The sequence below is a fragment of the Lontra canadensis genome, unplaced genomic scaffold (genome assembly GCF_010015895.1).
Source record: "Lontra canadensis isolate GAN:19392208 unplaced genomic scaffold, GSC_riverotter_1.0 scaffold78, whole genome shotgun sequence".
Taxonomy (NCBI): domain Eukaryota; kingdom Metazoa; phylum Chordata; class Mammalia; order Carnivora; family Mustelidae; genus Lontra; species Lontra canadensis.
In genome coordinates, this window is record NW_022631072.1 from 5,271,856 (window position 1) to 5,286,473 (window position 14,618).

Below are 14,618 nucleotides of genomic sequence, written 5' to 3' on the forward strand. Positions count from 1 at the left end.
GAATAATACATAACTGACTGTACTACTAATTCATATTACTGATGTCTAAAAGAAAACAACACTTTATCTCTATCTCAGGGTAAAAAAAGGCTTAAATACACGTTAGTTTGCTTGGGCATTTTCTAAAACCCCCAGCCACCATGAAAAAGCTTGAGAAGGAACAAAATGAAGCCTCTTCCCACCCCATTCGGTGTTTTGACAAAACTCACCTACTGAACCTGTTAGTTTTGGATGGAAATTTAAATAACTCATGATCCTACTCACCTTGGTTAAATGTTCCTGAGGAGTAGGTGCTGGACTGAATTCACCAGGTGAAAAGGCATCCCCTTCTCTTCTTACATCTAGAATAAGTTGTGCCACGTAATTTTCCTGGAACCGTGTCCTTTTCCCCAAAGCACCTGAAAAAAAATATTAAATTGTACTTATTGATTTATCAATCAGATCTACTGTACAATCATGAAAAGTAATATTTTCAGAGTACTTTAGAGTATATAAAGGTATTTTCTCCATTTCACATCAAAAAAAAAAAAAAAAAAAGATCTGAGGGGCACCTGGGTGGCTCAGTGGGTTAAGCCTCTGCCTTCGGCTCAGGTCATGATCTCAGAGTCCTGGGATCGAGCCCTACATCGGGCTCTCTGCTCAGCAGGGAGTCTGCTTCCCCCTCTCTCTCTGCCTGCCTCTCTGCCTACTTGTGATCTCTCTCTCTCTGTCAAATAAATAAATAAAATCTTTAAAAAAAAAAAAGAAAAAGATCTGAGACTCGATGATGATCTTAAAACTACTAATAAAATTATAAAGCCAGGGCAGAAAATAAAAAATAAAGATAAAAATAAAATCATAAAGCCAATAAGTTATGGGGCCAGAACTCAAAGCCAAGATTTATCCCACTAGATTACACATACTCACTTTTGCATCAAACTACCTCATTCCCCCAAAATTTTCATAGATATAAGAAGTATCATCATCCTCATAGAGCAGATAAAAAAACAGACGTTCCAAGGTGTAGTCACTTGCTTAAGATCAAGGGGACTTTCAGTCTCAGAGCCAGAGCTTAAAGCCAGGGTCTCCAGATTCTAAATCCCACAGTCTTTCTATTATTCTATCTGGCTTCATTTAACACCAACATTTTTTCCATTTTGTATCTGACATAACTTACTACAGAATTGCTTTAATAGAGGCAACAGTCCTAATAGCCACTCTTTGGCAAGCATCAGATTACAAAGACCCTTGATTGTAAAGACCAGTCTAAGAAGTCTGGATTTTGTCCTGCAATGAGTCTGGATCTAAATTATACACCAACCTTTTAAACATGCTACACATAACCAGCTACCGAGATGGTCTAATACAGCTCACTTTTTTATAGAAGGGCTACAGCTGAATGGAAAAAATTAATAATCTGATTTTCATTTTATATTTTTGAGTACCACATTTGTATTTTTAAGCTCTGTGCTCTTAACTTGGAAGAAAATATGAAGAACTAGCTAGTAAATATACCAGCAGTTAAAAGCTGACTATACAGAATACTGTGCCATTAGCTTTTAAATAGCCCCAAGAAAGTCCCCAAGGGCCCAAACATTTAAAAACATAATCTCTGAAGCTAACCTCACAAGTTATATTATATAGAACTGTATTTTCCTATACAGACAAGACTCTGACTTACATATGGCCATTGTTCCAAAAGTTCTAAGCTGGATATTTAATAATTTTCCCCATACAAACAATGGAGCAAAAGATGGCTAAGATCCCAGACCAGGCCACAAAGTCATATGTAACTCGTACTATAGTTGAAAGATTTTACTGACAAGACCAGCTCAGTAAGAAGCACAGAATTTAGGGGGGAAGAATGGACCTTAGAGATAATCCAGACCGAGTCCAGGAAGGACAAATAGGTTCAATCACTTTTACCTTCACGGACACAGCCTGGAATGCTGAGCTCCGGTTCTGGAGGTCAGAGTGGTGTACTCGAACTGACCCTGCCGACTGTTGTGAAGGTAATCATACTGAATGCCAATGATATTGTAAGATCCCAGGGATAGAGTTAAGACGTGAAAAGTGACCAATGTTTCTTATTTTGTATTTGGAAGAAATACAGGGGATCTTGGAGAAATTCTGTAACTTATTTGTTCAACCAACAAATGTGAGTGCCAACAATATGCCAGCATTCTAAGGCATTGAATCTAAAACAGTTGACATTTTGTGTTCTGAAGACAAAGAAAGCAGATGTAAGCCATAGGTGGGTATTTACAAGAAAGGGCAATGTACATGTGGGTAAGGAAACCCACACTCATAAACAAATGGTCGAAAGTTCATTTGTGGGGGCGCCTGGCTGGCTCAGACAGTAGAAAATGCAACTCTTGATCTCTGGGTCTTGAGTTCAAATCCCACACTGGGCACAGAGCTTACTTTAGAAAAAAAAGAAAGTTCATTTGTGTACTGTCTGGCCGCTCTATGTGTATCGATAACATACGGCTTACCAGACTGGAAAATAAAGGGGAATCTCTGGGAATAAAGAAAATAGTTCATTTCAGGCTTGTTCTAATACTGTCAATTTTTAAAATAAAATCTTTAACACTGATTTTTACAAAGCAAAGAACAGAAAAGAAAAAAATCAAGTACAACCAAACAGTAGAGTCATACTGCCAACGTCTCTATTAGTTTTATCATAAAAATAAGTCAATCATCCACAAAAGGTTAACAAGTCTTACCTGTCAAATCAACTTGTAATTTGCTGATATCTTTAGCAATGCTGAACTGATCTTTTGCTTTTGTATATTCGTAATAATATAAAAATATATATGCACACTCCAGATGGAATTGAATAGCCATATGCTGACCGGAAGCGCCTACGAACAGATCCTCTAATTTCGTCACTGCAAGACATAAGATGAAGCACTAAAAACTAGGATGAAAATGAAAATCTATGCATAAGTAAAACGAGCAACTGAGGAAAACGTTGAGTCCGCAGTATGTGAAGTATGTACATTGCATAATCCCTGCTCTTAAAGACTGTAAATCTGGAGGATGAGGGACACCAGTACAACCACGGCTCACAGCCAGCGTTCTCTGAGCACTCGCATGTTCCAAGCAAAGACCTAAGGACATGACATACGTCCCTCCTTTACTCCACACAATCCTAGGAAACACAATTCATAAACCTGCTCTAATTTCAGAGCGCTCGTCTTAACGGTGCTATGAAAAAATACAACCACACAAGGTGAAAATATGCAAAGTACCAAGTGAATCTCTAAAGAGTGAAACACTCCAGAAAATCTAAGGAAGAGATCAGCTTACGGCTTCCCTCATAAGTCCTCCCTTCAACGGAGAAACAGATACACAAAGATATATATGACCCTATGAATATCCAATATAGAATGAACATTGCTTTAGCAGTCAGATTCTGAGTTCTCTAAGTATCTGAGCTGAAATGACGGGAGGATAATAACCTGATAACACAGTGTCTGAAATGAAATAAGTGTCAAAATTAATTATAGGTAATAGGTTTATTGACACACACCAACTTGCAGGGGGCATCCACAGGCCACCCGGTCCATAGCTCTACAATATCCCTGACCAACTATCCTGCACAAATGCTTCCCATAATGGGTCAGTCAGCATTTCACACAGCAGTCCACAAGAATTAATGCATAATGTGAAATACAACAGTGTATGTTCATTATACTTCAATTAAAAAAGACTTTCTAAAAATGTTAAAGAACTAATGCATAATAAGTACAGAAAACGCACTTCCAGGGTCCCAACATAGGAGAATCCGTTCTCTTCCATTCCAGCTGAAAGGGGAGGGATAGGCACGGAATGCCCACTCTGCCTGGCATGAGCTCTTTTACACATCGTGTTATAATGCTCACAATGATGTCTTTGAGGTTGACACTATCCCCATCTGATTCATTAGAAATCTGAACTCAGATCACTTCCCGACTAGTCACCTCAGTTGCTAAGTGGCAAAGCCAGAATTTGAATCGATGCTTATTGGGGAAAATGGGGGCGAGGAGGGAGTTGGCAGAGGACGAGTAAGTGTGTAGAGGGGCTATTACACAACCCAATCCCCTTCATCATCTAGTTATCTGACAGAAACACAGCTATGAAACAGATATCCTTTATTTTCTTCTGAACTGAAATTAAAATGAGTCTGAAAAAGAAAGTGTTTTTCTCGGGCACCTGGGTGGTTCAGTCAGTTAAGCATCCAACTCTTGATCCCAGCTCAGGTCTCAGGGTCATGAGTTCAAGCCCCACACTGGGCTCCACGCTGGGCACGGAGCCTACTTAAAAAAAAGTGTTTTTTGATATGCTGCCAGCCCTTTAAAGAGATTCTCTGGACTCAGAGTAAGTCAAGATGTACAGGTCTTACTTCAAAAGGCAGACAGGTATCTAAGTATGAACTTCTTACAATGAAACTCCTTCAGTAGATCTCCTCCACACAAACCAAACTCAAGAAAAGCGGGAAAGGATAATGTTCAGTGCTCTTAGTGCTTTTAATTAACCTTCTTTCTCTTTGACTGCCCATTACTCCTGAGTGTCTAGTCACTTTTCTCAGAAATATAGTAACCTTCTATCATGTTAGCACGGTTCACAACCACAGTTCTTCTTAGTCATCAATGACAGTAAAGTAAGGTTCTGGATACAAACATGTATCAAGGGATGTGAAGCTTGGCTAAGGTTTTTTAAAATCTCTCAATGAACACAGAAAGGCTGTTTCTACATTTAAGTAGACTTCTGATGTTGTGATACTTCATATAAGCCTAGGGAAGGCTATCAAATTTATAGTCTTAATAACACATAAATAAGGGACATAAATGCCCAAAGCTGGCTCTCTGTATCTATATCTCCCCTCCTACCTATCTACCTACCTACCTGTGTGTATATGTGTGTGTATTTGTATAATTAATTGGCTTTGAGCTTGTACTTCTGTTTCTTCTATATCTTATACATACAGGGATCAAATATTGTTAAATAAAATAGGAAGATGAGTCCTAATCTTTTTTTTTAATAATTAATCTTTAAATTCCCACAGCACGTCAAATTACTTTTCCAATAAAAACACCTTTAAAAGGCTGGATTTAGGGGCACCTGGGTGGCTCAGTGAGTTAAGCATCTGACTCTTGACTTCAGCTCAGGTCCTGATGTCAAGAGTGAGATCGAGCCCCACGTAGGGCTCTGTGCTCAATGGGGAATCAACTGAGATTCTCTCTCTCCCTCTACCCCTTCAACTGATGCGTGCTCTCCCCCTCTTTCTCTCTCTCTCAAATAAATAAATAAATATTAAAAAAAAAAAAAGCTCGATTTAAAGTCTGGATTTAAAACATTTAATATATAGCATAGGCCAGACAAGGCCCCAGGCACCCAATGGAGCCCATGACTACAACACTGAAGCCTGGTGAGCCTGCTAAGGGGAAGCCCTTTGTTTGTTTGTTTGTTTGTTTGTTTGTTTATTTAAATATTTTATTCATGGGGTGCCAGAGTGGCTCAGTCAGTTAAGTATCTACTTTCAGCTAAGGTCATGATCTCAGGATCCTGGAATCCAGGATCCTGGATGGGGCTCCCTGTTCAGTGGGGAGTCTGTTTCTCCCTCTCCCCCCACTTGTGCTTTTTTCCTCTCCCAAATAAATAAAGGCTTCAAAAAAAATAAAGACTACATTCATTTATTTATTTGAGAGAGTGCACACACATGAACGAGGGTGGAAGGGGTGGCAATAAGTGGCAGAGAAAGGGACAAATTGACTCTGTGCTAAGCATGAAGCCCACAGTGGGGCTCAGTCTCTCAACCCTGAGATTATTACTTGCGCCCAAGCCAAGATTCCTACACTAAGCGACTGAGCCACCCAGGCAACACTAGGGAAAGCCCTTTAAGCTCCCAGGAATTTCAGGTGCCAAAAACATTCCCTGTGCATGGGACTCGATATTATATGGCTCATTAGGATCTGCTGTGGGGGCCTTAGACATTTTTTGTTAACTAGCAAATGTAGATCATGTGATGTTGGAGTAGGAGGATTAATGTTGGTGACTTTAGGATACCGGCTCCATCACAGGTATAATTATGCAAAGCTAAAAATCCAGTAAAGAATTGTCAGAGAAGGAATTAAAATAAGATTTTATATGAAAGTTGAAATGTAAGTATGTAAGTATGAAAGTACCCACACTGATCCTGAAAGAAAACAAAACACGGGCAACAGCGGCAGCTGAGCAGAGTCTCAAGAAGAGGAAACCGAAATACAATTCTTTGGAGTCAGTTTGGACAAAGCCAAGGTCAACTATATTAAATGCTATAGGTACCAGAAGGCTTTCAATCAAGTAAGCAAAGTCTGTATATAAATAAATAAACAAACAAACAAACAAACAAATAAATAAATAAAATGTGCAATATATTTTTATGTTACCAATTACGCTGAGAACAAAGGAATACTCAGAGAACAGAAACTAAATGAAAACTGAACCTCAGGAATTAAGCATTACTGACACAATATTCTGCCCTAAAGCCAACTACCAAACCTTAGGGTCCTAAGAATGTCACTTTTATGGTTGCAAGGAACACCAAAGACAAAAGATGAGGAGGCCTGGACCACCCAGAGTAGTCACTCCAGCAGGAGACTCCATGTGAAGCTGAAAGCCAAAGAACTATATCTTCACTGAAGGTTAAAAGGAGGTAAGTTGGGGCACCTGGGTGGCTCAGTGGGTTAAAGCCTCTGCCTTCAGGTCAGGATCCCAGGGTCCTGGGATTGAGCCCCATGTCGGGCTCTCTGCTCAGCGGGGAGCCTGCTTCCCCCTCTCTCTCTGCCTACTTGTGATCTTTCTCTCTGTCAAATAAATAAATAAAATATTTAAAAAAAAAAAAAAAGGAGGTAAGTTGGCCTGGCAGAAGAGGTCAGCAAGAAAAATGGCACTAGGAAAAGGGGGAAATGTATCCTAAGAATTCATAATCATAAGCCAGCCTTCACAGATTTGTGACATCATTCAAAACAGGAAAGTGCTAGCCAACTCCAACTCATTTCCTCTAAAAAATAAAAATTAAAAAAAAAAAACAAAACAGAAACAACTCCTTTCCTCCCTGACCTTCATACTTCTCAAAATGATTTCCTACTATTGCCCCTCCAATGTTCCATCCTTCTCCTGCCTCTCTCCCCATCTCAACAATTTCCCTCTATTCCATCTGACTTTTAATCAACATCTACTGAATATTACAGATGCTTAGAATTGTGCTAGATCCTAAAGAAGGTTTAAGCCTGATCTTCCCTAATGCGAGGATGGGGGAAGAAGAGCTAGGAGGGGAAGATACATAATCATTATTCAATACACGGTTACCATGATGTAAGATTGTGTGGCACTGACCATAAGTACCAAAGAGGGGAAATCCGTAAGGCTGGGGTAGTTGAACAAACCTTTCCAAAGGACGGGCCTTGAAAGACAGAGATTTGGCTCCAATTCACTTCTATTCCATAAGGCTCACAAAAGAGGGTCCACATGGTTCTTGTTCACTGGCCTATCATAGCTGGTGCTCAGTGAATATCCCAGGAGTGCACAAGTGCACAACCCTTTGCTGGCTACCATCCAGATGAAAATCCCAGGTCCCAGTGACCTAGCTCCTACCTACCATTCAACTCATCACCTGACATACGAACCACCCTCATACTTACTCCGGCCATTTGGAACTACCGGAATTCCAAAATGCACAAAAACGTTTCAAGTCTCTGTGTCTCTCTTTGTATATGTTATATGCCCTTTCCAACTTCACCTAATAAATTCTTACTCATTCTTCGAGAGCCACTTCATGCACAAGGTACCTTGTGAAGCCTTCTCTACTCTCTCAAGGCTTCGACTAACCACATCCTCTGGTTCACTCCTTCCTCTTTACACCCTTGTTTCTACTTGTACTTCTGCCCCTGCCTCCTGCATGCACTGATATCCCTAGCACCTAGCACAGTGACTGAAACACGGCAAGCACTCCAAAAACAATTTTTATTAAATATGAAATTGGGTGGAAAATATAAAGTCAAAAGTAAAACTGGAAATCATTAAGGGCTTCCCTAATCAGAAAAAATGACATGATGAAACTGGTATCTAGAAAAACCAATCCAGTACTGATGAGGGAGAAGGAACGAAGGCCAAGAAAGAGCCTACAAGTCAGGTGCAACCCTTGAGATATGAAGTGATAGTCAGAGCAGCCTTATGTAACTGGGGGGGCAGGTCAGATAGAAGGAAGGACAGAGCCATCCAGTCACTGTTGCTCGACCCATCCAGTCACTGTTGCTCAATAGCAGTCATGTCCAATAAAATTTTCTTTGATGATGTTAAGTATTCTCCAGCTGCACTGTCCAAAATGGTAGCCGTTAGCTACATGTGGCTTCAGAGCACTCCAAATGCAGCTAGTGAAACTGAGGAACTGAATTTTCTATTTCATTTGTTTTACTTTATTTCAATTTAAATAGTCACAGATAGCTAGCGGCTACTATATCGGGCAGCCCAGCTCTCCAGCTAGCAGTTGTTCAGTGACGAAATCACAGCTTTTTTTTTTCTTTAAAATAAAGATTTTATTTATTTATTTATTTGACAGAGAGATAGAGAGCACAAGTAAGCAGAGCAGCAGGTACAGGGAGAGAGAGTGTCAGGCTCTCTGCTGAGCAGGGAGCCTGAGGCGGGGCTCGATCCCAGGATCCTGGGATCATGTCCTGAGCTGAAAGCAGACACTTAACCGACTGAGCCACCCAGGCGCCCCCACCCAGCTTTTTTTAACTAATAAAAGGCAGCACTTTGCAGCAATTATGGATCCTAACAATGGAGTGCATTCTCTCTCAAAGTAATTTCGGAAAGTGCCCAGGGAAAGAGGAAATACGTCTTTTGGATACAATCTTCCAGTAGATTACAGCATTAGGATGAGTGGAAAGCTGGCCTAAGAAGAATCACATTATTCTAAACCTGGAAAGGATTCAACATCATTTTACATGGAAAGAATCCTGGTTTGGAAGTCAGATGAGTTGCCTAAGGTCACACAGGGAGCCAGTGACAGAGTAGAAACTGTAAGCCGGATCTTAAAACACCATGTTCTGTTAATTGTCTTGATTGTGATCATTTCAGAGGTGTATACATATGTAAAACATCATCAACTGCACATTTCAAAATATGAGTAAATACTATAGATTAATTATACTTCAAAAAAGCCATTAAAAAAAACCCCACATTATAGCCACCACCCTACCATCTTCTGTCAACTCTTCAGTTCTATCTCATAGAGTTACTGTGAGAAATAAACTAGCTAATGTATTTAAAGACTTAGAACAGTGCTTGGTATGGAGCTCGCACTATAGAACCGTTAACTGCATCATCATTATTAGCTACTAGAATTCTGCCCTACTGACTAGTTGCAGAAATGTAATGGAAAGAAGAGTGGGCAGGATTTGGACTTACAAACTCTAGATCATAAGTCTGAGTCCTGGGCAATCTGAGTCTCAGCTCTTTGTAAAATGAGTTAGTTAGGTGAACAAAATAATCTCTAAAGGGACTTCCCAAACTAAAGATTTTGGACATGGCCTAGGATAAGACTTGTAAGAATGGAAAAGGCTGCACATGGGACCCTTAGGGAAGAACTGATAAGATTTAAGAACTGGCTAGATGCACAGTATGATAGAAAACAATGAGTCAACTATGAACACACAGTTTTGAGCTTTGAATGCCTCAGGGTTTAAATAAAGAGAGGAACATGTCAACCCAGTAAATGCATATTTACTATTTTAATAATTCAGTAGGTTCTCCATGGAAATGAATATTCATGACCTTCTGGATGCAAATGTCACCAGTACATTTAAAATGTATGCTAAACCCAAATCCCTTTCATAAGATTATTTTAATGCTATGTTAAAGTGAAATCCCTATGAATAATTATAATTAATCATACTTGATGTATTTAATAACACGTATTCATTCCCAAGTATCAATTTTTTTTTTCTTTTTAATTAGTGCAGGGGCTCCTGGGTGGCTCAGTCATTAAGCGTCTGCCTTAGGCTCAGGTCATGATCCCAGGGTCCTGCTCATCAGGGAGCCTGCTACTCCCTCTCCCACTCCCCCTGCTTGTGCTCCCTCTCTCGCTATGTCTCTCTCTGTCAAATAAACAAATAAATAAAATCTTTAAAAGAATAAAAAATAATAATAATAAAAATAAAAATCAGTCACCAAGAGACTAATCTCTCTTTTTTTTTTTAAGATTTTATTTATTTATTTTACAGACAGAGATCACAAGTAGGCAGAGAGAGAGGAGGAAGCTGGCTCCCTACAGAGGAGAAAGCCCGATGTAGGGCTTGATCCCAGGACCCTGGGATCATGACCTGAGCCGAAGGCAGAGGCTTTAACCCACTGAGCCACCCAGGAGCCCCGAGACTAATCTCTGGATCAGCTCTTTCCATGTGGAAACAATCCAACCCTAGAGTCACAGAGTTGCCTGTCGATGTTATAGCAGAACTCTCGGACGAAGCCTCTCGACCCGCTCACCCTACACAGACTTCTCCATAAGTTCATCTTCAAACAGTGACGCTGTGGTATGACACCTCGTGCGTTGTATGGGGTACATCTGCAGTGTCAGCTCCCATGCTACATGGCTGTGTGAGCACCTAAGCAGCCTTTCAGAGAATCGTGCTTTCCCTGGTGTGACATCCAAAAGAGGGCTCAGTCATGCTGGGGAGCGTACTTTGCGAGGCTCTAACTCACTCCTCTCATAGATGTGATCAGTCCAGCAACGTTATGCTGACATTCTGATGGGCTCTGTTCCATTACATCGTGCTGATGGCACATTCCTGGACCAAAATATAAAGATCACTGTTGTTCATGACGTCCTCACTTTTGTTTCATGGACTGAAAAAAGTCCTGCCAACTTTTTCATGATCCTTCAAGGGCAACATTTCAAATATAATATCCTTCTCTGGACACTGAGCAGTATTTCAGTTATAAGTGACGGCTTGGTCAACATTTGGGCCAAATCCCAGAACTTTTTTTTTTTTTTAATAAAATTGTTTATGAAACATTGCAGTTTAAGACTATCTGCAGGCCTACCTAAACATAGCCAAAATGGGCCAATTTATGACTAGATAAAATGAAAAATGTCGTTGATTAGCCTAGAACAGCAACATAGAAAATGCTTAGTTGTAAGCAAAGTAAATGATATGCTGAAATATAATACAGAAAAGAATCAAGACCACTTGGGGAATGAGTCACTTAAGAGTCATATTTTCCAGATCTTAGTTAACTCTTTCTATTTGGAAACCTAATTTTACCCCGCAGAATAGAATTCTCTCTAAAACACACCACACTATTCTTCTCTTTTAAAATGGCATATAAGGAAGGGTATTTTTTTCCTTTTCTTAATAATTAATAATTACAGATATTCATCACCGAAATGTGGTAAAAATGGAGCCATAAATGCAAATTTATATGAGATTAAGGAAAGAAATGTGACTTTCCCGATAGCAAATATATCGAATCTGATTTCCTATAAAAGAAAAAAACAACTCCCAATAACACCCTGTTTTTTTGTTCACTTACCAATTTTCCATAAAAGTATAATAAAGCATAGGAAACTATAATATCCTAAGCAGTATAACGTAACTACCTTTCTGCAAAATCAAACCATGGGCTGAATTGTGATGTCATCTTATTCCAAATGCTTTCACTATCCTCTGGAAAAGGCAACTTTTTTCCCCATTACTATCGGTGATGTTCAAGTCATCCTTGACTTTCAAAACTTTATCCAATTTCATGAACCAGAAGCTCATCCTCACTCTTCTTCCTCCTCTGTACTAAGTTCATTTATGGAGCATCTCCCACATCATTTCAAAAATATGCAACAGCACAAATTGGGGAGACTCAGGCTATATAGGCTTCATTTTACTAGAGAAGACAACACGTCTGCTTATCAGGTCTTCATTTTCTCCAAGGTTCACTCCGTATTTCATTTGGAAGAGCACTCCACCCCTAGGCAATGCTATTAGGAGAGATTCAAAGTCCATACAGCACCCAAGTAGGGTCAATTTTGTCCGAACTCCTGTATAATATTCCACTCTTGAAAAACTCTTCTATAGAAATTAAGTCAGATACAAGTTGTTGCTACTGAGATGAAGGACAAAGAGAGGAAGTTCTAAAACTTCTTCCTTAAAAGTATATGTAGAAAGGCCTCAAATAAGCCTTAGCTGTCGTTATTCAACAAATACGTACTAAATATTTACTATTTTCTAGGCACTATGCTAAGCAGAAAGAGGTTAAAAAAAAAAACAAAAACCCAGCTCACAAGAAACTCACAGCCTAGACAATCTACAGTCTTAGTGAAAACAAAGATGGTTTAGTAGGCTAAATTCACTCATAAAAATCTTTTATACCCAAAAGCATTAAACCAAAGACTATTGTAGGAGAGAAGGACAGAATGTTTTTCAGTTCTGTTACTTAAGAAACATCATCGTATAGAAAAAGTTAACTCCTTATATGTAATAAAACAACTAATCTATCATATGTCAGGTTTAAATTCCCTAGCAGAATATATATATGTGCAAGGTCTGATTTAACACGTCCTTGGTTATTCTACAGCCTTGCATTACCTAAAAATCCTAGAAGAATATAAATGGTCTAAGCCTTGGCAAAACATAATATAAATTAATCAATTCCTGTACTCACTGAAGAATATTTTCCTTACTTTCCCTTTTTGAATCATGTATCAATGTTCATTTTATCTAAGATTAGCATAGGCTTGAGTATTTCTACCGTAGAAGAGAAAAAAAGTGAGAAATTAATTTCAACCAAATTACAAGCTTAGTAGTATTTATTACTACACAAACTAATGTCCTCTCCTGTGTATCCGGCCCAGCTTTTCACTACATAGATGTACCTCGAAGGAAACAGACTAAAGAAAAGTATGGGAGCCTCTTGCAACGACGCATGCGCACATGTTAAGAGCTGTTTTATGCTTTCGTGAATGTTTACTCCATTAAGTACAGAGCACTGCTCCTCTACCCAGAGGGATGCAAACGACTCCTTCCCCCAGGCATTCCCCTTTATCCATGGGGGATACGTCCCAGGACCCTAGTGGATGCATGAAACCATACTGGTATGAACCCTATACATACTACACTTTTTCTCGGTCTCAAAATCCCTTACTGTACTCTACTCACCTTTATTGTGATGATGTGAGATGATAAAATGCCCATGTGATAAGAAGTGAGGGGAATGACACAGACATCATGATTTGGCATAAGGCTTCTACAGACCTTGTGACAATAGGTCAGAAGGAGGATTATCTGCTTCCAGACCACAGGTGACTGCAGGTAATGAAACCACAGAAATCGAAATCCTGGGTGAGGGGGAGCACTGTACACACACATGCACAAGTACACACACTCACGCCATACATGCTCTCGCTATGTGAAAGGAATGTGGGCTTTGGAATCAGACATCTAAGGTCAAACTCCTTCTCTATAACAGAAGTTCATTACCAAGTCCAAGTTCATCTGTGTTTAACTGCTTCTTCACTGCAATGGAACCTGTTTTTGTTTTTCTTTGTTTTGCAACTTTTGCTAAGAATAATCATTCCAAAACCCCAGGGAAACCAAGTGTCAAGGTACCCAAGATATTTTCCTCTTTTCAAAATGCCTCCCTAGGAAATGTGAAGGGCATCGGTAACAAAGGCAGTGGGAGGCACCGACGGAGAAGTGTCTTGACTAATGCATAGGCTGAGGTTACAGTAGGTTTTTCTCTATTGTCTGATGCTGTTCTTACCTTATCACAGTTTTTTAAAAAAGGGGGGAAGTGACTGGGTGGCTTAGTCAGTTAAGCATCAGGGTATGGTTGTCCTGAGATCAAGACATTCATTTACATTTTAGGTACTTTTATATATGTATATTACATATAATGAAAAATATTATAAAATGTAAAAATACCTCTCTACCTATTGTCATCCTTAGTAAAATGTATTTTCTGCCAAATGTTAAAAAAAACAAAGGCTTTCTTCATGTGCTCAAAAGGACAGCGGGTAAGTAATTGTCTACTCTGCATGTAATTATTTTGGCACAGTTTACTCCAACTGGAGTCTGTTTCCTTGAAAGGAACATCTATGTAGTAAGAAGCTTGGCCAGAATACACTAGAGAGGATGTTAGTTTGTGCCGTAATAAATATGACTAAGCAAGGTAAGTTGCTTAAAATTAATTCCTCAATTTTTTTTTGTTCTAAGAGAGAAATAACATAAACATTGTAATCTTAAATAAAACTAACATCTGTACATGATTCAAAAAGGGAAGGTAAGGAAAGTTAAGGAATTTTTTTTAAAATAAAGAAAGTTTACATTTGTTTCCAAAGAGGCTTCTCAGATTAAAGAACAAAGAAAATACTAAAATACTTTAAAGCAATTTGTGATAGAATTATGGTAACCTGCATAGAACAAATCATTTTCTGCATAGGTAATATAAATGATAGTGATTACCTCTTCTAAAATTCAAAGGCAAAAAGAAATTCTATAATCTGACACCCTAATAATTTGTGATGTTCCATACGCAGAAATATAGGGGGGGGGGGGAAGAAACAACCTCAACCAGAAAGTTACTATGACCTAGTAAAAAAAAAAAAAAAAAAAAAAAAAAAA

General features: G+C 39.1%; 1 protein-coding gene across 1 annotated transcript in view; it reads right to left on the minus strand.

Annotated features, from left to right (window-relative positions):
* TTC27 (tetratricopeptide repeat domain 27) overlaps nucleotides 1-14,618 on the minus strand; it is a 169,858-nt gene that overhangs the window by 141,426 nt on the left and 13,814 nt on the right. The window contains exons 6-7 of the mRNA XM_032881906.1: nucleotides 2,706-2,870; nucleotides 265-398 (exon numbers count right to left, since the gene is read on the minus strand). Coding sequence (XP_032737797.1) covers nucleotides 265-398; nucleotides 2,706-2,870 — 299 coding nt within the window. The remainder of the gene's footprint in view (nucleotides 1-264; nucleotides 399-2,705; nucleotides 2,871-14,618) is intronic.